General features: G+C 41.5%; 1 protein-coding gene across 14 annotated transcripts in view; it reads right to left on the bottom strand.

Moving 5' to 3' along the window:
- Nucleotides 1-349: 349 nt before the first annotated feature.
- LOC128763662 (muscleblind-like protein 1) overlaps nt 350-23,956 on the bottom strand; it is a 73,420-nt gene continuing 49,813 nt past the window's right edge. For 3 of the 14 annotated variants that reach the window (XM_053872705.1, XM_053872703.1, XM_053872704.1), the window contains exons 3-10: nt 23,337-23,507; nt 17,153-17,371; nt 11,924-12,163; nt 11,097-11,150; nt 10,603-10,753; nt 8,678-8,713; nt 8,241-8,326; nt 350-5,988 (exon numbers count right to left, since the gene is read on the bottom strand). In XM_053872705.1, coding sequence (XP_053728680.1) covers nt 5,887-5,988; nt 8,241-8,326; nt 8,678-8,713; nt 10,603-10,753; nt 11,097-11,150; nt 11,924-12,163; nt 17,153-17,371; nt 23,337-23,507 — 1,059 coding nt within the window. In that variant the 3' untranslated portion in view covers nt 350-5,886. Of the gene's footprint in view, nt 5,989-7,885; nt 7,960-8,240; nt 8,327-8,677; nt 8,714-10,602; nt 10,754-11,096; nt 11,151-11,923; nt 12,164-17,152; nt 17,372-23,336; nt 23,508-23,956 lie in introns of all 14 variants that reach the window. The other 11 variants (XM_053872707.1, XM_053872713.1, XM_053872709.1 and 8 more) reach the window with 11 other exon arrangements.

Genomic DNA, 23,956 nt, shown 5'->3' with positions numbered 1-23,956 from the left:
ATACCAAACGGTATTAGAGACAAGAGGAACTGTCAATAGGATGAATGTCAGTTGGACTTTTTGCGTTCAAAAAATGAAAACATAAATTCACACATTGTTTTGTTGTATAGTGTTTTTTTCTTTGTAAATGACATAATAGAAAAAATGCAAATACTTTGATGAATATAATTAGTAGTCAGAATGGAAGAAACAGGAAAAAAAAGAATAAATATAATACATTTAGTTTTACTAGTTTAAAGGAATGGAGTTCATGAGAACAAGCCAATTATTATTTACAGGTATGATAGACATGCAGCTCAAAGGGATCATTAATAACACATGTACAGCACACTGTGTCGTGTTTGTTATTTTTATTTTATTTTCAAATTTCATAACAGCAAGAATCAAATATAGCCGAACAGACCCCATGGAAAAATAGCCCGGAGCTCATCTTGGACCGGCGCACTGTCACCCATGTAATATTCCGACCTGCTATTACGATAAATAATCTTCAGAGATACCGCTCATTTTTCATTTGACGTAGTTATGGCTTGCAACCGCCAGGCTCACGTGATCTTTCCGTGGGGTCTGGAACAGTTAAACGAGCAGAAACAAACCGCAGAAGACAGAATACATCATAGTAGCACTTCAAGCAGAGCAAACAAACCCAAGTGTTCAGTTTACAGTATATCAGAAGGGTGTGCTTTTGGGAGATGAGCCGGACCTACCTCAACCAAACCAAAAATAAATAGTTCCGTCTGCTTCATCTGCTAAAAGCACAGCGTATATCAACATAAAGAACAAACTTATCGCTAAGGTGTTTGTGTTGCATGTATTTTTACCTCCAAGTGTGAAACTTTAGTGAATATACTCTTTTTTTTTCTTCTTTTTTTTCCCTTTTAAATGAAACACTATTCTATTTTTGTATGTTTTATATAGATTTTACTCCTTTACATTGATAGAATATTGAATATTGTGAATACATCTGTCTGCGTTTTTCTTACTCAATAGTACTGTGTTATGGTTTTTTATCTTTTTCTGTATAGTTTGTTAAACATGCATTCCTCAGAGTAAAGAAACAGGACAAGTTGTGTTTGGTTGGTTTTGGCCTGGCAGGGTTTGATCATGACACGCCAGCTGGGTTCCCTTCGTCTCAGGAGTCACATTTGGCTCTGAATTAGTTAACTCTGAGTTAACTCAACACTGGGTCTTCTATTATAATGTTTTTTTCTGATCACATAAAACAAAGATCTTTTGAGTGATGTTTGTTTTTCAGGATGTTTTATCAGTGTCTTGCATGGTGGAACAGTGGTTAGTTCAGGTTAGTTCAATCCAGGTTTAGGAAACTCTGAATTGGGCACTTGACTCTTTTTGAGTTTGTCCCTCAGTCAGACATACAGAGGTTAATTTCTGACTACAATTTGTCAGAGTGTTTGTCTATATGTGAACTAGCTCGGGGTGAACCCCAACTCTGGGATAGGCTCCACCCCTGTTATGGGAATATACGGTCAGAAATGAATGAGTGAAAGGATCCATAAAGTTGCTCAAATAATAAGGGTTTTCTTTTTTAAATTGTCGAAATAATCTTTAAAATAAAACGCTAGACAGTACCAAGAGATTTGATGAGTCAACTGTTAATATATGCTAAACAGATACGTCTGTGTGTTTCAGATGCCAATTTCTTTGTCCACAAATGCATGGGAAAATCGGGTTTCATGGTAGCGTGACTGTGGATTCTTCAAAATCATTTTTAAAAGGCGCTTCCGTTGCTATCGCAATGCGGTCCTGCTGAAACACGACCAATAGGGGGAAACTTCAGTGGGACCTATCCAAGTCTGTATGGAGACAGTTGTGCTCCACGAGAACGCAGCGGCGAACCAGACCAACCCATCCAGGCCAGTTTTGCCGGAAGTTTATCTGGCAAACTACAAGCTGCTGACAAAAAAGAAGAGCGACACTTCAGCCTTTTTCCAAAAAGCGGAGTCAAGAACTCCCTTTTTGATGCAAGCGATTTTGTTCAGCCTTTCATAAGATATTTTTGTTGTCCTAGCAAAATTCCTTGTCGTTATAGACACTTTTTTTTTTTATTCAAAATAAGATCTCAATATACATGATTCTCTCTTTTTTGACTATGTACAGAAGTGCAAAAAAGTCAACCTCGATCAGCTTCATCACTTCAGCACCGCACCTCGACTAGGAAAGGTCGCTCCTCCTCATCGATCTCCGTCCCGACAGCAACGCTCACGTTAACGTGATTCAATATGCAGCTTGTTTTCCAACATGGCCCGATTTCCAGGGAGAGTAAAAATATGAAAACATGAGTCATTGTTATTATTAATTGAAATGGATACAGTAGAAAATAACATCTTCAGTCTAAACATCTAGCAACTAGATTATATTCTTTTTAATCTTATCTGACTAGTTACAAACCATACAGTCAATAAAATATCACTTGGCAACGGTCGCTATGACAACAACCCGGCCTTGCTGCTCTATTATTATTATCACTGTTAGATATAAAACATCTTTGTTCAAAGAACATACACACGACAAGGACTCGGTGAAATGAACACGACAGTTCAACATGAAGATACAATCAAACGGAACATGGAATTTTCGGTGCAGTAACACACACGAACACACAACCTTTATGTTTAGTTTGTTTTTTTTAAGAAAGATAAATAGAATGTGCTCAAACAATAGACTCCTAAAACAGCACATTTGAATAAACATTAAGACAACAAAGCAGTCGAGTGCTCTGCGTGTGGATGTGGTGAGAGTTAGGCATCTGGATGGTACTTAATGGCGTTGTGCTGACCCGATGGTACATTCTAAGGCTTTGATGAGAAATACAATCGTTTCGATTCCTTCCACATTCTCGACACCGATTAAATACAAACAGGAGACATGTTGGAAATGAGAACATCTACTCAGCCTCAGCACGACCTCGAAAGCTGACCCAACCGTAACATTTACACTTTGGATTTTGAACGTGTTTTGAAGAAATGCTTGCATTCGACACTTGAAACAACATAGAGACACGTTTCATGTCTCGACACGACGCCAAGGATCTCATGAATCTCATACGATACATTCATATGTAAGAGCCAGAAATATACTTGCTTTTCAACATAGGAACTGCTCTCAATAGAAGCAGCTGTCTGGTTTCTCCCAGGTCAGCTGTGCTCCCACCAAAAGAGGGCACTCAAACTTATTTCAATCTGCTCTTGCGAGAAAAAACAAGATGAAAGATGGCGAACTTTAGCTTTGTAACTGCAACTGAGCAAACCAGTTCCAGTTTCACTTCTGAGCGATGTCTACAACTGTCCATAGTTTTCCACAATGTGGGTTTGTCAGTCTGCGTACAAAAGAACTTGAAAAGTTAGGGACAGATATGGATGAAATTTTCCGGAAACGGACGAAGCAACGCATTTTGCATGTAATCTGGATCAGTTTTTAGCCGTCGGTTCAGGGGTTCAGTTCACATGACTTTTTTGACACACTTTACAGGACTCCATAATTCCTGGTGGCCCACGGGGATTCCGTGCTCTCACTGCCCACTCAGGGAGTTAAGTTTTAGTCCTTTTAAGGAAATTCTTCATTGGCAGAGGCACCTTGACCCTGGTCTGCCCAGTGCCATTAGATCCTTGAAACCTCCATCTCGGTGATTTATTTTTCTTATTTTGCAGTTGAGTCACTGTTAAAAGTTCTGTGCCAGGCCTCCTCCTTCATTGCTTATTTTTGGATCATCAAGGACATCATGGCGTTGGTTTGTCTGTGCCTCAAATAAGTCATGGATGGATTTGGACAAATGTTCATGAAATATGTGAAATGGGATGAGGAACAAATGGCTCCATCTTGGGCGTGATCCGGACCACTGGAATTGATTTAAAGGATTTTATTTTTGAAAGATGCCTTGTCTTTGTTAGATTGTGTTGGGGTGGACTGAAGCTGCTTGGCAGAACTTTGCGCTCAGTGCTTTTCTCGTTTTTACTACGAGGCTTTACTACCTCCATGAAAGAGGTTGTGTGACAGTCTGCATCTGTCAGCAAAATAACTCAACAGATGAACAGATTTCAATAAAAAACTCCAGGAAATGTTGAAAATGGACCCAAGGATGAATCTTCGGTGGTGATCCGAACTACCACCTGGATCCACAAATCCAGGGTTTCCACTACATGTGAACAAGCGCGGCACACCACCACGGCTGAAATGAGAGCCGCCACGACTTCAGAAAAATTATCTTTTTATAGATGAACTATGATCAAACGTATGAAGTGGAAACATAGAAACAAACGATTAACACATCATGGCATGTTTTTCAGTGATAAAGACATTGCTGGCAGACGTCAAGTCGCACACTCCGGCCGGACATAAGAATAGACGACTGCTTATTGGAGAGAAATTTACTTTTCATGATTGAAAACTAAAGTTTCAATTGTCACCAATTCTGTAAATGCCAAAATTTTCCACACTGATTCATTGTTTCTCTAAGGTGTCTTTATTAGTGGTGGTCCTTCACTGTTTTTTTCTACTTTTTTTGCTGCTCTGCCACAAAACCCTGAAATCATTTTAGGATTTTATACTTTCTTGCGAGAAAGTGCTGCAGTGTGAGCTAGTGTGTGTGTGTGGTCCAAGTGAGAGCCTGCCACCTGCTGTCAAATTGAGCTCACTGCTGTCAATTTTGGTTCAAAAGCTTCATGAATAAATAAATGAATTGGTGGGGGAAAAAGGGTTTAACTCAAAGTCATTGACCCACTTTATGATTTGTGTTAATGATCATAACTATGTATATAGTTTTGTTCTTTCAAGAACTGGTTTCCACAGTCAAAGCAAGTATATTTCCAGGCTCGTTGCTTCCTGTGAACCTTGGTGGAAAATACAGGGACAATCTTGAGTTTCTCCACTTCAGGTTTCCTGCTTCACTTCCTGCTCATTGCAAATGTTGTGGTTTGGTAAATGCACCAGCCTGTGGGGACCGTCGACAGCCATCAGACGCTCACCGATAAAAAGAGTCAGAACTACATCATGAGTCGGTGACAATCAGTATTTGGTGAAACTACCAGATCTTCTGTGTTCTAAAGTGCCTGCGCGCATAGTTAATCCATTGGCTGTGACATAGTTGGATGTTCTTAGTTGTCTGACTCGGACATTAAGACTTCAAGGGTTCAGTTACACTTAACTGCCATCTATCAACTCAGTTTTCACTACACAGCACTGCAAAATAAAGGATGAAGTCTAAAGTTTGCATAATTTGAATAAATAGATTTTGTTATCCTGCAAAATCTACTGACATCAACATGTGGGTGAAAACAGCATTTTTCTCTTGATCCTGGATACTTGGCTCGAAGCTCATTCTTTAAAACCACACTCAAAAGAAACAGGAGAATTTGGTGTTCAGTGACCTTCAGACTAAACAGCTCAACAATAGTCAACATGTGATTAAGTTAAAAAAGACATTCAGAACTTTCAAGTTTCCCTTTTTCTGTTTCAGCTAAGAATTAAAGTGAGACCACAACTGAAATACATGGATCACTCTTTGTGTAAACACAGAAACAAATACACATTAAACCCACAAACCAAACCATCTTGGTCTCAGGACGCACGACATCATCGGACACGATGACCAACACGTAGGGTTTTTTTTTTCTTTGTTTTTTAAAACCAAATTTGAACATTCAAAGTGTGTCGGTTGAATTAAGAGCATTAGAATGTCCTTGAACGTCACTCATGGTCTCTGGTGCGTGAGTGTGTGTGTGTGTGTGTGTGTGTGTGTGTGTGTGTGTGTGTGTGTGTGTGTGTGTGTGTGTGTGTGTGTGTGTGTGTGTGTGTGTGTGTGTGTGTGTGTGTGTGTGTGACGTCAGTGAAAACAACCGGAACACCCCGTGTTAACATGCAGGTCTGTTTTCAAACCAGTCCTGTGTCCGGGTTCCATTTCCAGGGCGGATGTTGGAGATATGAAGGGTGACAGCTCATCTTGGACTCAACATCAGCTTGCTCCAGTTCCATCTGCAACCAGTCAGCAAACACAGCGCAGTTGGAAAAGTGAAGATCTCTAATCCAAGTCAACAAATTTGTTTATGAATTTAACCCTCAGTCATTGCTGTGGCATTTCAAACACAGTCTTAATTCCTCCTAGAACCGAAATAAACCTTTCAAAATTAATCTAAATAAACCTCCTCCAGGTCCGAAGTGATGGTACTTCTCCTCAAAACTTCTACTTAAACTTACTTCCTTTTGTGATATGATATTTTTATGTGCAATACTGTTTTTTAGGCATGGAATTGTTCTTTTTAAATAAAATAAAATAAAATAAATCAAAATTAACTCTCGCCAGTGACATTGGGTTCAATAATCCAGCATTAATGGAACACCCCAAAAAATAAGATGCAGAAGGATACGCTCGAGGATCGAGTTCTTCGAGGTCCTGTTCCATGCTTGGTGAGTCTCTTTCACACTTCCTTCATGCCGCGAAGGAAAAATGATCAATGTCACATTGTACTGTTTCGTCATTTCCAGTCTTTATTGGAACACAACTCTACTCGATTGACAGCTAATGTTAGCATAATGCTAACACCTTCACAAGGCTTTTTATCAATCAAAGAACTTAAATTCACATGAAGATCCGCTGGTAAATAATTCTCTTCTTATGGTGCTATATGTGTCTCAAAACTGAAGGAATCTATAACAAAAAACAGTTCATAAATTATTTTTCTTATGTACTTGATTATTCAACAGTATGATGATAAATTACTGGTTAAAAATAAAATCTTATTTAATTTCTTCTTATTATCATTACTACAGTATTTTTAGAATTTATTCATTTTTTTTCCCAGAGGTGCCACACTAATCTCTGAAAGGAAGGACTTTGAAAAATAATTTCACAAAGATGATGCGCACACAACATTTCTGGTGCTTCGATCCTGAAGTTTCTTTAAACTTGAATCTTCTGTCCATTAAAGGGGGCCACACACATAAGGATTTTCAAAGCAATGCTTTTTTAAAAATCATTCAGAGACCCCACATATCAAGACAAAAACTCCCGCGTGTTCACGTGACAGAAACATTGCTACATGCGGGAAGTTGTAGCACAGCTCAGCATGAAAGCCTATTGGAAAACGGTGGTTTTTCAACCCGAAGAAAGAAACATCCGCTGCTCACGAACGGATGTTCACCACCCGCATCAATACTTTGATTTGCTATGTTCCGTTCCAGGTCACAGTTGAGGTTGGAAGCAGCCAAGTCTCAAGTATTCAACACTTACAACTCGACTATGTTCAGAGCATGTTATCAGGACAAATTCACTCTGAACACAACCAGGACATAAGGATTCTCTATTGGGACAGGAGCTGCTGCGATCATGCGTTTAGCATCCTTGGTCAGGAAGAGCCAATAATCGATGATCATTATGTGTGTGGCCCCATTAGCCTGCTTCATCATGACTGGTTTTTTATGACATCACATTGTGATCCTCCAAGAATAAAGCTACTTTACGCTAGGTTATGCTACACGCCTCTACGGCTGAAAAACGCTCCCCGTGTTCTTTTGAGCATTTAATTCAGGTCCCAGCTCTAGTCTGAATACTAACAGATAGACATTTAAAATATAGATCAAATCCCTTGCATTTGATGTTGGAGAATCCAGCAAATCCCAGCGTTGATAAACCAGACATGGCAGCGAGTGGGGTCAGTACCAGTGCACTCATAGCGCTGTGAGCGAATCGGCTACAAATGTATTCACTAAATGAGTGAAAGAAATCCAAGATAGAGAAACTGGTCGAGCGGAGAGAGATGTTTTTGAAGCCAGATTACAGACAGACTGTGGCGTTTATACTTCAAAGACTAGTTTAAAGGAGGATGAAAGTGACCCGGGCGACGCTGGAATAGAAGGGAGGTGCGGTACATACTGTTCAGGTTGGGACTCCTACATCTGGGTCACATACTTGTGACTAGTCAGATGCTCGGCAGATATTATTGGAATCTGATCAGAGGAGAGGAGAAGAAATAGAGGGAGAGAACAAAGTCAGAGAAAGGAGTGACGTGGAGACAAGATGAAATGAGGACGCCGATGAATTCACATCAAAATGGCTAATAAAGACGTGCATGCTAATGAGCAAAGTAATCACAGCATCAGATGTTCTGGAGAGGATCGGAGATTAGCCTCGTGCTTTCATGCATTTTTCAGCGAAGGACACCAGGGAATAGACGAACAGAGCTGTGTGGGCGGAGAGCGAAAGACGGGGAGGCAGGAGAGGAGCAAACCTGATTGGCTGTTGCAGTTGCAAAGGGGACACTTGTGGCAGATGTGGTGGCGGCTGTAGCTGGAGTAGCACCGTGCATCATGGGTACTTTGTGGGGGGGAAAGATCACACAAGCATTTGAACTGGAGCATGTTCACAAATCATCCGTCGGTCAGTGACATTAACACGAAGCTAATGGACGTCCACGCTGCGCTGCTGACGTCCAGGTCATGCAGCGCATCACTACACAAACAATCAGAGGCCGCGTTTCAGACTAGGCGCACGGCGTGAGGAGAACGGGATGGTGGTGCGACTACGGTGTGACTGCAACAAGCATTAGGTGAGAGACAGACCTTGCAAAGCCGAGTTTACAGCACAGGACAATAATGCACACCAAAGGTTAAGACCAAATTTGAAGGGCTGCTTTGGAAATAACTGGGAAGGAAATCTGGCACCTACCCACACTTGTTGCAGGTGTCATGCACAATATGGAGCCTGTCCATCATGCATTGCAAAAGGAAGTGGGTTGAATAGAGAGAGGAAAAACAAAAAACAAAAACAAACATTACAATTGTCATAAGAGAACAGAAATGACAGTCCTTTAAAGACCTTTTCCTTTTTGTCCATGTAGCTCATAGATCTATTATAAATGGACATATACCAGAATGACCTGCTTTCGGAAGCCGTCTGCAGATCTGACAGGCTCCTGCCAAGCCAGTTGGCTGGCTATTTTTGGAGTGTCAGATTGGAATATAGGACTTAGTGCAAGATGACGGTGTCGCGCCCAAAAAGGTGCCAGACTATGCGAAGGAATGTGGAAATTGCCTGCTGAAACTTTGTCGGGTCACCTAAATGTTCAGACGCCAGGTTCCACTGCATGAAAGCGAAATGCAAGATGGACCGCAGCAAACATGACTGATCCTGCTCCTGGCAGTAAATGATCTGCTTTCAGTCAGTTCAGTTTAACACTGATATCTCGGCATTGTGCTCGAGATAGGTTTGATGGTGGCGTGTAGGCATCCTTTCACCAACTTCTGTACTCAGAATTCCTCTTTTATGATAATAATAATGGTCATAATTAGGACCATATATTACCTATATTAACATCTTATTAAGACTGACTTTATTGACTTAGGAAAGGTCCCAGAAAGTTCACTCTAAACTAAGCACTAGTTATTATTAACAGTCAACAAGCAAGCTTATGAATAGTTGATATGGTTTCCCCCGGTACAAAGTGTTTCCTAACAATAATAATATTGTTTATTTTTATTATCATGATTATTAATGATAAAAATTGTTTCGTTTAAAGGCTGCTTTCCCCTTTTATTACACTCGCCATACAGGTCGTGAACAATACCACAACTACAGAAGTAAACAACAACACAATAACATTCCCTTCAACACCCATTGTTTTCTCATCCCAAGCTGCTATCCAGAAACCTTTATCTACTGTAGAGAGTGGTATGTGTGTACTAGTTTCTGGGTCATATAAACTGTAGACTTATTTTAGGATAGGATAATTTTGTTTTTTGCTTAATACAAATGTTTGTGTCTTATTTTTTGCTGTGCGTACAACACAAATATCACTGTAAAATCCCAAAATTTCAACTTCATTTTAGGTCACAGTGAGGGAAACAGTTCACAGTTTCAGATCTTGTGAAATGAACTGACAAATTAGATGTTAATACAGCAGGAGTCGATCACGCATCCAAAGTGCCCTAATTCATGACTCTGCAAAAGAGGGTCACCCTATTCACCCTCATATTTACGACTTGAGACGGAGGTGAGTAGCACTGTTTAAATGAGCCGATCACTCCAAAAGCATGGTCATTGTGGAAGAAGCTTCTAACCAGAAAAATAATAAATAGGTGAGCCTGGATTAGTTTTGACCAAGGGACATGGGATAAGAGCTGCCACAAGATGTCACTAACATTAATGGCCAGTTCCTGATATTGCTGCCAAACAAGGCAAAACAGCAGTTGCTGTAATTAACTGAACCAGGTCGTTGGATCTAATCCAACACAGGCAACTGCCACCATCACAAAATGTGGCTAGAGATACGTTGAATGGACATGTTTACTGCAGGTGTATTCACACTGGATTCATAGTGAGATCAGCTTCCTCCCTAAGCAAAACCAATCTAGTCGGAATAGTCCTTAAAACTGGGCATCAGAAGCCGTGTAGAGCAAGAACATTTAAAGTTCATGCTACTAGATGTGGTAAAAGTGCTCCACTCTGCGTACAATTATTGAGCGGAGCGTTTCAAACTGCCTCCAACTGTGAGTAAGTACCTTCTGCTGCATATTCTTGCAAGTAGCGGCTTGTAGTTGTGACTCAGCAGAATGCAACACGGTCGATCATGAGGCCACTTGCTTTGGCTTTACCTGATGGGATGAAGGCTGCCTGCTGCTGAAACTGCATGTTGGCCAGGGCCTGTTGGTACTGGAACACGCCAGCGTTGAACACTGTGTTGGCACCGTTGGCTTTTTCAAGTGCAGGTCTCTTTGGTAAAGGAGGCAAAACTGGAGGGAGGCCCTTGTGAGAGGAGCATAATGGAGGGAATTAGAGAAACTGGAGGAACAGAACTAAATCTTCATGAACTAACAGTGCAGTTTATACCACTAGAACGAGTGCAGCTGCTCTGATTTGAATGAGAAACGCCGTGAATGTTCCATGGTAGAGTCATGTAAAGTCATAACATGCATGCAGCATGGAAAGAAAAAAGTTCATGCAAAAGGTTAAAAAAGGATCCTGCAGCGATGAATTCTAATGAATCTGCCGTATTTGTTAGTCAATGTTCACATCTACGACTGCAGCAGCCAAAGCCAACAGAATAACACCACAACATGCCAAGCTAAAAGGTGAAAGGTCATAATACCAGGTCAAAAGTTGCGTCGAGGGGTCGCTTCAGCGATTCGACAGCCGACTGAGTCTTAATTATCAGGCAGCGAGCACATGATGGCAATGGGCCAATGGGGTTCAAGCACATTAACATAAACCAGCAAGCGGCGGTGCGTCATGGCGACAGCAGTGCATTGTGGGTCGGTGAGAAAAAATACAAACAAAAAAACAAACAAATCAATTGAATGCAATATACAAGAGTTACAAGACTGGAGCATGCAGAGTAGTTCATGTTCAGTCACTGATGATTCTGCTTATTTCGCCATGTGGCGACTACACAGCTGTGCAAATCAATCTCATTTACATCGACTCAGTGCTGAGCTATGAAGAAGTAACGTTAGCGGAATAGTGGTTGAAGGGTCTTTGCTAATAATGCAGCGTTCCAGTTACCTCGGAAAAGGGAAGTCAGGGCAGGGAATTACATCACAGACAGGATAAGTGTGTTTGGCTATTGAAGGCAGAAAACAAGAAAACGATTCCTGCAAAATATATTTTCACTCACTCCTCATCTGGATGAGCAAGTTCATGATAAACATTTGCTGCATTTGCAGCTAGTAAACCTGCAGGATAAAGAGGAGACACAAGTTTGCAGAATAAGTGCGTCGCTTTTGGCGTGTTTCATTGATTCAATAATTTTGTTTGGGGGCGCCATCTTGGATTGCGTACGAGGGATGGAAATCAGGTGACTTAACCGGGAATTCCCAAGTTCCGAGCACAACTGGAACACATCTCAAGACATTCTAAGTTGTTTCAAGAAAGTTATTTTTGCTTCTTTCCTCATGGGATGTTTGAGTGGATAGCTACCATGGCTGCCGCCGCCGCCGCCTGGTTGACTTGGTGTTGGGCCGCCTTGATCTTGGCCTGCAGGTGAGCCGGCGGGTGAAAGTACTTGCACTTCTCCCTGGAGCAGCGACCTTTGATGTAGTCCATACAAACAGTGACCGTGTTGTCGTTGGTGTCGATCATGGTGCTGTCAGCCGGGTGGGCGAAGCGGCAGTCGTTCTCCCCGCGTGTGCAGTTTCCTCTCTGGTATTCCCGACACACCTGATGGACAGACGTGGACTCCTTCAGCACGTGTATCGAGCAACTTTACCTGGCTTCATATTTGATGAAGCCATCAATCCTGGGCGCCTGACAGCGGCCTCGCCAGATATAACCAATCCTAATGAAAGCACAGCCATTACAGGTGATGGATGAGCAGAACAGAGCGAAACTGGAGTTTACAGACTCATCAATCACAGCATCTAACTCATATTCAAATGAGCTTCCCGCATGCGGTTCTGTAGAGGAACAGCAGGGGGCAGCATCCGAGAGGCTGGATGAGGGCGACTCATTGCTGAGGGGAAAGCTGAAGCTGCACTTCACTCTCTTCCAGTCCTTCGAGCTGAACTTTGAGTTTTCAGTCAGTGACACATTTGTGCATAAAGAGAAGGTCGTGGTTGGTCAATGATGCACATGAGGAGCACGTGTTTTGCAAATGCATGTGACAGACCACTGGAGCTGAAACTGCTGATGGTAGTTGGGATACATCACAATACAAAACTGTAAAACTGTAGGATGCTTATCGTTGCATTATGTAAAGCACTATTTAATTTCCCACCTCTGCCCTAGATCCCTATCAATATTATCATTTTATCATGTTGTTTTCACAGAACAAATGAAGTCTTCTTTGCCACCACATAACCCACTAGAGACAGAATTAATACATTGATTTAAAACATTGAATGTGTTCTTGCCATTAAAACGGTGTGACTTTGGTATCACATATCAGTTTGTTTTATTTCTCAAAATATGTAGTGTCACCAGGTGAGAAAATTTCAACGTAGCAAGTTATCAAGCTATAATATGCAAATAATATGGCCCTTATCAAACCACGCTGAGTGGGATCTGCCTCCTTCTCCTGCAAGAGTTTGAGTGATGTCACCAAGGAAGAGTTACACCACAGAACAGCGGGACCAACACTGGGTTGGGGGTATAAATCGTGATTTCATAAAAGAAATTATTCTTATATTAAAAATAAAATGTACAGGGCAATAATAATAATAATGAAAAGTCTATCACTTGACATGAGACTTTCCTCTCAGATCTATTAGATGTATATAGGTTTGTTTTTATGACATCTGCAGTTAAACTGTCTCCGGCGATTTATGTAACCGTCTTCTTTCCGTCTGCCTTTAATGCAATACTCTCAGATCAGGCTTGCCCTTCGAATAATGTCCCGGCGTCTGACGCGGCCCTGAGGGGGAAATCATTTCCCCTCTGTGCAGTAACAAATGACTTATGATTTCATGAAGTCGTATCGATCAATCCATAATTGGAGGAACAAATTGTTGTTTACCAAATGTCTCGCTTATTAGCGTCTGAACGCTGAAGCGTGTGATTTGTGTCTGCCGGATAAAAAGGCCACCGGTGCTGTTCCGTTCACGCTAACCCGACTCCTGTCACGAGGGCTCATCATCGGAGAATCACGGATCCTTGTGAGCGATCCAGTGCGATACCCTCTCTCTCTCTCTCTCTCACTCTCTCTCTCTCTCACTCTCTCTCTCTCTCTGCTGTCTGTCACCTCTTACACAGAAAATATACACATGCTCTCCACAACCAGCACAGCTGCGACTGGCCTTATTTAAAGGGAGGTTGTTGTCGGGCAGATGTTGGAGAGGAGTGAGGGAGGGAGGGAAGGAGGAGGAGAACGTTAGAGCGGATGGGAGAGAGATTGTGATCCAGATAGCGTGAGACTTCACTGCAATTAAGAGACTCGGGCGGAAATGAAGCACATTTAAGGTTCTTCTCACCAGGTGACAACAGGTGTCTGGTCCAAGTATTTAAACCCACACGAGGGGCAACAAACCCAGCAGATAGATGAACAATAAAACAAAGTTTCTCATGATAAAAATATGGGAATGTTGACTACATCTACATCTACAACACGAACTCGATTCTTACTCATGCTTTGTCTGGATATAAGCCTGGTAAATATGCTCCCCTTGCTACTGAAAAATCCACCAGATGAAGAAACAAATGAACTCAACAGGTTTGTGTCTTTTGGTGTGTTTCAATGATTCAAAACTACTTCCTGTTTGTGATTCGGGAAGCCATCTTGGATTGCGTACTTGCAGCGGTGACAATTCTCCCACTTTCCGAGTGGAAAATCTTGTATCAGGTGATGTCACCAGGGGGGCATAACTGGGAATTTCACAAGTGAAACGCACCATAAAGCACACACATTGACCAGTGAGCTATGCCAACCTAAACAAGGGTCCATGATATTGTTTTTTTGCCCCCACCATGGAGTTTCTGTTTTTCACAGTCTGTCTGTGTTAAAAATAACTTGGGTGTAACGTACCTCAACAGGGAGATATGTAAAGAGGAGAGCAGCTTTAGATCAGATAGTGTCACAATATAATCAAGTTTGTTTTCCAAGATCAGCCAACTGGGATGGAGGGAGCAGATGGAGAGATTGCATCAGAAATCTGGCCCGGGATCTTCATCTGGGTGGTCCTCAGCAGAAGAGCATGAATTGGCCGACAAAATATCCAGCACTGGTGCGCTTGTGTAAGGTCGAAATCCAGATCAAGGGATCATTTCAGGCTTCAAAGTACATCTTCTGAGTCTCAACCACTGACCTGAATTTGTAAAACCCTGGCTGTGGTTTACAGCACTTTCTTAAGGTGACAAACTCTGGTTTTCTGGAAGCTAAAGTCGTGGCTAAAATACAGAAGCCGTTCTGCGTAATGATAATAGCCCCTCATTCCAGCAAGACATTATCATGTGTTCATACGAGCCTTGTGACTTCATATGTCTTTGGGTGCCAGACACTTAGTCTGGAAAACATTTCAGACACAGCAGTCGCGAGGGGTTTCTTCTATAATAGGAGTGCGTCGGAAAGGAAATGACCTGCAACTAATCTACTAACTGGTCTGAGCACTAAATTTCATCAGTGTTTATTTTAAAGGACGTAGTGCAGAAACCAAAAAAATGGCTGCTGTTTTCCACCGGAGATATTTTTAGCGACCCCAGTTTCAGAGACATTGGGCTCTTTGAGAATTTGAGCATCCAGTCCTTAACTGGATGAAAATATCAGATATCTAACTGCACCAGTGGACAAAGTAAGTCGTGTCCCTGGATGACGTCGCTTCTATGATATTCAAATTGACTTTCTCTTTGTTTTTTAAATTAAATAACGTTTTTTTTTTAAATCTCTGCTTCCCACACTGGCATCGATTCCTGCGCTCCCTCCATCACTCTCCAGTCATTGACCCACTCCCTTGCTCTGCATGTTGCCCACTCTGTTATTGGGCCTGCAGACTCCAACCACCTCTCCCCCATTAATTACCCGACTACCTAATGCTACAATTTAAATGTGTCCCTCCTAATGTTCCCGCTCGCCTCCTGCCCACGTCCAACGATTTCTCCATTATTCCGCTGCAAGTGTTTCCCGGGTGGGGCAGCGTAATGGATGACATTGACTTACAGTCCAATTAATGATCATCCCAACACGACCAGAAGGGGCTGCACTCATCAGCTTCCCTGTGACTGATGGCTTTCATTGAAGAAGTAAAGATTCCCTTGCAAACGGCACACTGTAACGGCAGCGCTGCAGCCTCTGCGGCCACCTGTTTTAATGGGGAGCTGACAATGTTTGTACAGATGAACACACTGACATCTCTGTGCTCGCATTTGGGTGATGACTGTATTATGGTAATGGGCTGTACTTTACAGCAACAACAACTGTGTACCAGATACATAATTAAAGTCCACGAGCAGAAACTGATGAATGAAGAAGGAATAAAACACACATCTTTAATATTCAAACAGGCCGATCTGTAAAAGAAGCAGGGAAAACAACCTCCTGGGGTTCATGTAAGCAAGAATCCCGGTATTCAATTAACCAATCTTGTGTTTGTATTTTAAATTACATGCCCATTTTATCTCTCCATATATACATATATTTATATTTTATGTTTTATGAGTGGGTGGTGTCCAGTGCAATTCGGTTCGCTGTGGTTTGCTGGGGCGGCAGATTAACAGACACTAACAGACTCAACAGACTCATCCCCAAAGCTGGTGATGTGGTGTGGTGGTTATGGAGAGAAGATTGCTCCTGAAACCAAGGAGCATCCTGCACAACATCATCCACCCCCTCCATGAGCTCCTGGTCCAGTACAGAAGCACATGGACCAATAGACCGAGACTGCCCAACTCAAACACCGAGCAGCACAGGAGGTCCTTTCTTCCTGTGGCAATGAAAACATACAATTCGTCCCTGAAAAAAATGCAGTGAGGAATGCAACTAACTTTGTTTGGAAATGATCTCACTGCAATACTCCGACACCATACATTATTAAGCAAGTACATTAAAATAATGACACATAATCCAGGAACATGTATTAACCCTGTGAGGCACAGACCATGAAACAGTCGACAGAGTGCTCCAGTTCTTTAAAACTGAGGCCTATATTGGTCCTTGAGAGGAATTTAAAATCATCAATATTCATATATGTGTCTCATCAAAAGGTCATAGTTGAATAATGTGTAGCTCCCTAGTTCAGTTCTGGTTATTATTAGAAGGAGGAGAGACACTGAGGACACTTCACTGCATCTACAACTTACAACCAGTTAGCTCTGAGCTAACCGCCATGCTAGCTGTTAGCTCCAGAGTGTGTGGCGTCTCAGACCAAACACTCTTTCATCATTCTACCATGGTGTGGAAGGGGTTTGCTCATCCTTAAAACGTGTTATCTTCACAAAGAAAACGAAGCCACACTTTACATACATGCACTTTACATGTATACACGCACACACACATTGTTTTTTTTCTCAGTTTTCCTTTGATGCATTCTTCAATACACTTCATTTTATTTGTTTCTTATACTTCCCTTCCTCACTTCCTTTTATTTAATCCATTTATTTTCCATCATTTCACCAGTACTTTTAGATGATTTTTACACTGCTGTGGTGGCTACCAACACTGTGTGACCTCTGTTTCCGTTGTACATTTTCTAACCAGATTCCGTTGGTGGGTTTGTGTCTCACCTCCAGTCTGTCTGTTCTCATTAGCTTCTGTGCAGCAGCAGCAGCTGCAACAGGTACAGGGATGCTTGGGTTGCTGGTGACCAGTACAGGGGCGCTGGGCAAGATGTCGGCAGGCATCAGGCCAGGCGACACAGGACCAAGGTACGGGTTAAATGCAGCGGCCGCTGCTGCAGCAGCATTGGCGTTGGTTGCAAGGCTGGGGGTGACTGAAAACATGGGCTGTGGAAAGACAGGCAGAAAGGAGTTTATTTTCTTTTTAAAATGTGTTACAAAAAAATAGCAGATTGGCTTTGATATAATATACATTAGGGGTGGAAGAAAATATTTATACGCTCATGTATTGTTGTACTTGATTGCATGATATTGTATCAATATATTTTCTTTAATATCGCAACAGTCAATTGTGTGACATTGTCTTGATATTTTATGTCGGCTATATCAATATTTACTACACAGATACTTGGATGTGCTGCTGCATTTTGACATGTTTAATACTAACATTTTCTAAATTAAACTGAAAATATAACTGGACTGATATAACATTACACTGGACATAACAATACACTCTTTTTCATGGTCATAACAATGTACTGCATTATCTGTTTTACCCCTTAAAATTATGGCTCTAATAATATTGCTGAACTTTCACTATCACAATATCTCGCAATGTATTGAAAGGCCTCTCCTGTATCGGGATATTTATCGTATCAACCGGCGAACAAGTATCAAATACTTGCCAAGACACGGCCCTAATATGTATAGAATAATCGTAATAACCGCTAATATCTTTGAGGTGCAGGTGTTTGACCATCCACTTCTTTGCGTGCTGGTCTTGAATGACCCAACATCCCAGTGGAGGCTTGAGGTGAGATGCTAGTGAGACTGTCTATTGATTGTCAGGTTTAAAGTCATGCCAAATGCTCTTTTCAACAAGGCTGAGGTTATTTGTAGTTACTGTCAATGAACTCTGTCGTCCACTGAGTATGGCAAGTACACGGCTGAAGGTTCCGACTTCGAGCAGTCCCTTCACGATCGATGAACGCTGGATTGGACAAGCAAATGCGATAGATTCTATCATGCTTGTTTCAGTGAAATGGTATTGGTTTTATTCAGATAAATAAATTCTATATATTCAGCAATCCATTCCCAATGTGAGTAGAAAAGGAGGCTCTACTCTGTATGACTTTTGCAATAGTACAACCACCTGTTTGTCCACGCCATGACCCCATAAATCCTGCGTTACAGTCGATTAGAAAACTCTCCATGTACAACATTTTAAGAGCTTCATTTAGAAACATTGATTTTTCTCCTGAATCTGCCTCATGAATTATGTCCACGCCGGTCCAGAGTATTGAGTGCTGAAACTATTTTAATCACTGCAAGTCCAGTTTTAATTCCATTGAAGCTCTACATTGCTCCACTGATGGGAATTAGTCTTCCTGTAGGGAGCACTGTTCATAGAGAGGAAAATGTCATCCGAAGGATTTACCTCGTTGAGTGGCAGAAGCTCGTTCCTGATGACATTTCTAAAGGAAACGGATCCCTAATATGATTTTGTCTTCCATAACCTGGCAATGAAAGTGACAGCACCAATTGCTGTGCATTAAAAATGAAGGGTTTTGACTTGCTTCTCTTCTTGCTAATGTAAATAGCTTAACTCGCTGTGTTCCTCACTACCCCTTAAGTCTTGGACTGCTGCTATTGTGGCTGTGGTGCGCACAAACAAAGGAGGGCTGAACTCAGGTACATCCAGACTCTGCCACTGTTTTTTTTTTTTTATTGAAGGAGCCGCAGGAGTTTGACGACGTTTCAAGTTTTCCGTGCACGTTCCTGACCTCGGCCTCAGTTAGAGAACTGTTTTCTGCTCCTAAAAATCAGACAGTGTGGGTAGAAAAGAAGCTTTCTGGGCTGCTGCATTCCGCCAAAAAGTCGGGCAACCAGCTCCAGCAAAATTCAGGAATCCAATAATAATAATTTGTCAAGCCAAAACTATTCAGCATCACGTCGTGTTCTAGGAAGATATGTGTTCTACTTGGCGATAAATCCCAAGGAGTCATTGATCAATGTACAATGAAGGAGCAGAACTCTGTTGAGGAGACATATAGGCTCATGAAATATTCAGCCTTCGCTGGGAAACCTGAATTCAGATAGGATTTGAGCTTCTTCTGGATGTAGATACTTCAGTACAACAAATACTGCAGACTGTGAGGTGGGGCGGGTCGACTCAGAGACGACACGGCTGAATGTAGTTTTGGCCGATCACAAATAACTGAGCATAATCCAGTAGATAAGAGGTTCTCAAGAACAGCGTTTGACAAGATGAGTGAATCACCTGTGAGCGGGTGAAGCTATAGAAGAAATAAATCAGGAGTGTCAAACTAAGGAGCTGCTTTTAAATTGGGGTTATTTTCTTGTGTTTCCTTCCAGGTTTGTCTACTTTATTCTCTGTATATTCCTCATGCGCGTTTCCCTAATGAGGGATTTCTGTTCTTGAGTGTGTTTCTGGTCCTCATGTTATTTCTGTTTCAAGTTCTTCCTCTGGTTCCTTTCATTTTTGTCTCCCAGGTCAGTTCTACTTCAGTGTGCTCCGCCCTCAGACTTCACCACTGGTACGGTATATTCCTCCGACTCAGGCCAGCAGGCGGCAGTGTGCCCTCCTATTAAGGAAGGAAGCACCCACAGATCGCCCATGAATAACTTCAGTCATGGTCGCGGCCACTGGGAAGAAAGCAAGTTGCATGTATTCATAGCACCTTGGTGACATTCGGTAACCGGGGGTTTCTCCTTATTGCATGTCTCTTGTATTGTGTGTATTTGTTGTTAAGTATGACGTACGCGTCTCCCTACTTTTGGACATCGCTCACACTTGGGCCCATCTTAGTTCCATTTAGTGACGGGATGTAACGATTGCTGTCGTGGATCTGTGTAGATCATCCCGTAGATCAATATATCGATTATATCACTACCAGCCTTTTAGCTAGGGAGTCGCTTTAAATGTGAGCCATGGAAAAATGGACTCCCAGTTTTTCAGAAGGATGACCTAGCTGTCAGATTATTAGTGCCCGTATAATGCCCAACTCGTAGTGTCATCATACTGGTTTCCATGAAAAGGGTGCTTCCGCCAATTCACAACCCGTTTGCAGCCATCGCAGTCGCCATATTTGTTTACCGTAATCTATCCACATTTCACAGGAGGGGAATGGATTGGGGGCGTGGGCGGGGCTTTGGACGCCCTGTTTTAAAATCCTAGCTAAAAAGCCAGATCACGACGATCCAGCTGGATTGATCTGCGTTCGATAGATCGGCCTTCCTAATATCCTATATTGATCTAAAATGGTTTTATAAAGTAGTCGACTGTAGATATATTAGGAAATAACGCAGTGCATTTCATCGCAGAATTTATACAACTGTGAATTGATACAACTGTGTTATAAAACTTTTATCATGATTGTCACTCGATTCCTGGTACTGTGGCATCAGGTCACAATGTTATCGCCACAAACAAAGGTGAAAACAACATTGAATTTACAGTCATCCTAGTTGCACCTTATTTTTAAGTATTGCAGAGGTTTGCTTGACTTTAATTCAATCTCAAGAGTTGGATGCATTTGTTTCCAAATGACAAATATATTGTTTCCTTTTCAGGACACAACAGGAATCGAGAAAATGTCACTTGTCTAGTATCAAGGATCATTATCTCAGTTACACAGGTTGGAAGTTTTGGCTCAAAAGCTACTGAATCGATTTCAAGTTACTGAATCACATGGAATCGTACCATTCTAAATGAACCAACATCGAATCTTATGGGCAACCCCACACCATGATGTGAATTGAATACTATTGAATATTATTGTTTAATTGTTATACTCCAAGTTTTGTGAAAAAAAAACGTCATTCAAGGGGCCAAAATTCTGGTCTTGGTGTCCCTTTTTCCTACGGAGGACATTTTTTTATATAAATGCCATCCGTTTTTTAGAATATTTAATCGAATATCATGACAAAGTAATTAACTAAATAAGCAAAAGTGTAGTTGCAAGTTAAGGTTCTCAAGAGTATATTAAATGTACCCTGATCCCAGTTGTGAATGTGTCCATGGCATGATTCTGTCTTTGTGTAAAATCTATCTATTTGAAATAGACGGATGGTGTGTGTGGATCCAAATCACACTGCAGAATGGGTCGAGCTGTCGGAGGGAGACAGAGCTATTGGTATAAATTTAGCCCCAAAAAAGGAGCTTCCTGGAACGCCATTAGCCTTCTGCTCCCAGTGCAAGCGCCTCACCTTTGTTTTCCTGACTTTTCTCTTTAGCTTTAAAGGCCTGTCATCCTATCTCCTTCACTTTACCAGCCCATCTCCTCCCCGTCCACTCGCCTCTCCTTGCCTCATCCTCCCTTTCTTCTCCTGCTATGTCCTTCTCTGTCAGCTAATTCTCTTCCTGTTGGCTCGTCTTACTCTCCTTCTCTCCATGACATAAACAGAAAAGAAAAGGTTTACAGTCCCGGTGCGATCTATCGCTTCCGCAAATCCTTTCACGGCTCCTTCTCTGTCTCTCAATGGGCCTTTCTGCTCACCTTCTTCTAAACAGATCGCAGCGATAGGGCCGGTGGTAAACTGTGAATGTGTGCCACGAGGCAGAAGCTACTCTCAGTATTCTAAATAAAGTTTTGCTCCTGACTGTCACTTTGACTCGAGCCATATTGTCTGCGCTGGCTGAATGAGGTTGTCAAAAATCCTTCTCTGTTATTCCACACTAGCATACATATTATAAAATATTCAGGGGGAAAAAAGTCTCGATATTGCCTCATAAATATTTGATTATGTTTAAAATTGAAGCACCGTACTTTAAGTGTATCCAAAAGTTATAAAATGCAAAGCATTTCCTCAATAAATGTAAGAGGTTTGCCTATGTCATATACTTTGGCTTCATAAAATTATTTCAGCCCATGATACATAAATATTCCAGAGAAGATTCTCTAGCTTCATTTCAGTCCATTTTTTATTCACTGTCATACAGTTTGAAAAGTTAGTAAGAAAGAATATATTTAATAACTTATGTAAAACCCAGATACTGCAGAATTTGTTTTTCAAAAATTTATGAACATCTTTTGAATAGATTTGTTTACATTTTTATATTTCAGGAGGTGCCAAGCTCAACCACACTAAAGACAAACATGTACAATTCTATGTACAAAAAAAAAAATCACCTTTCAATAAGTCTAACAGAGTGCATTGGAAATTTTGAGTCTGAACATATTTGAAGCTTTTGAGGGCCACGTAACACTTGTTGGCAGGCCAGATTTGGCTCCCAAGCCTCAAGTTTCACAGAGCAAAGTTAGCCTGGCAAGTAGGACCGCGTATACAGATGGGAATAATAGTGAAAGTAAATGAGGGAATTCTGTTTTTAGACCGCAAAATATTGATTTTGGTTGCAGAATGAGTGAAGAAACCTAACTGAGATGACTAATAGGCGACATTTTTTGGAAACAAAAATGCTAAAATAATAGACGGGGCACTCCGTGGAGTGGTTTGAAGTGAACTTTTCTTTGAAATTTTCATTTCAATTTTTGGATTCCAACATATCTTGGAGATGAATCCAGACAAGTAAGATTAATGGGACTGTGAATAGCTCTTCTTCTGGTGCCGAGAACACCTTCATCCTTCTTTTTAGATTGTTATTGAGTCCTCGGGGGAAAATAGGTAGAAACCCATGAACCATGGTCTGGTATTATGATACAGCATTTCACATCGACATACTGCCTGGTATTACTGGTACCTGTTTATTGTTTTATATTTATTGTTTATTTTAATTCACGACTGTTGCATGACACCTATTTATTACATGCTAGAGATTGCTATAGCGTAGTGTAGATTATTGCTAACACTTTATTTATTACGGTCAATACTTGGTAACTATGTAATTATAATACAAATACTTGGTATTATGTTGTTTAGAGTGAACTTTCAGTGACTATTCCAGGGTAAAATCGAGTCAGTGTTAACAAGACACCAATCAATACTTAATATATACTACTACTACTACTACTAATAATAATAATAATAATACCGTGTGGGGAAAACCAGTGATGCAAATTTTATTTGCAATCCATTTCTTATCTCTTTTCTTTGTTTTTATTCATTTATCATTTCTTGCGATCCGAAAACATGGAGAAAAACGCTGCCTTACCACTGGCTGCAGCTGCGTGCCGGGGATCATGGCGTTGGCCAGCTGCATTTGCTGGGCCAGCATCACCATGTTTTTCTGCTGGATGAGATTGTTCCTCCCATTGATCTCCAGCTGGGTCTTCAGATGGGGCGGCGGATGCAGGTATTTACAATTCTCCCTAGAACAGCGGCTCTGATGGCAGAAAAAAAAGGGAAGAAGGTGAGGACAAGGAAGGAGAAAAGGCGGACGGGGGAGGGACGGGCGAAATAGAGACAAGGAAAGGGCCGTTCGGAACGTGTTTCTCTTAACTGTTGACTAATGTAAAAAGTAATGAGCCTCGGCAAAAAGTTGCTGCCCTCGCTTTTACAAGGTGCTGACCTAATGCACTCGACGATAGGGCCGGCAGTGTGTGTGCGTTTATAGACGACGGATCAATTCCACTCGCAGATATTTGCGTTCCACTGATTCCTTAAAGAAGAGATGAAGCAAGCTATTTGTGTGCACGGCAACGTATTAAGCACATCATTAGAAGCAATGTGAATTTAAAAGCATAAGGAGCAACAACAGCCACCACACCAAGTCAGTGAAGCAAAAAACAGACACACTTTTCAACCTTAGAAGATCCTATCTTTTGAGTCACA

Source organism: Synchiropus splendidus, chromosome 8 (genome assembly GCF_027744825.2).
Source record: "Synchiropus splendidus isolate RoL2022-P1 chromosome 8, RoL_Sspl_1.0, whole genome shotgun sequence".
Lineage (NCBI taxonomy): Eukaryota > Metazoa > Chordata > Actinopteri > Syngnathiformes > Callionymidae > Synchiropus > Synchiropus splendidus.
Note: the sequence above shows the minus strand (reverse complement) of the source record. Positions and strands in the feature narration are given on the sequence as shown.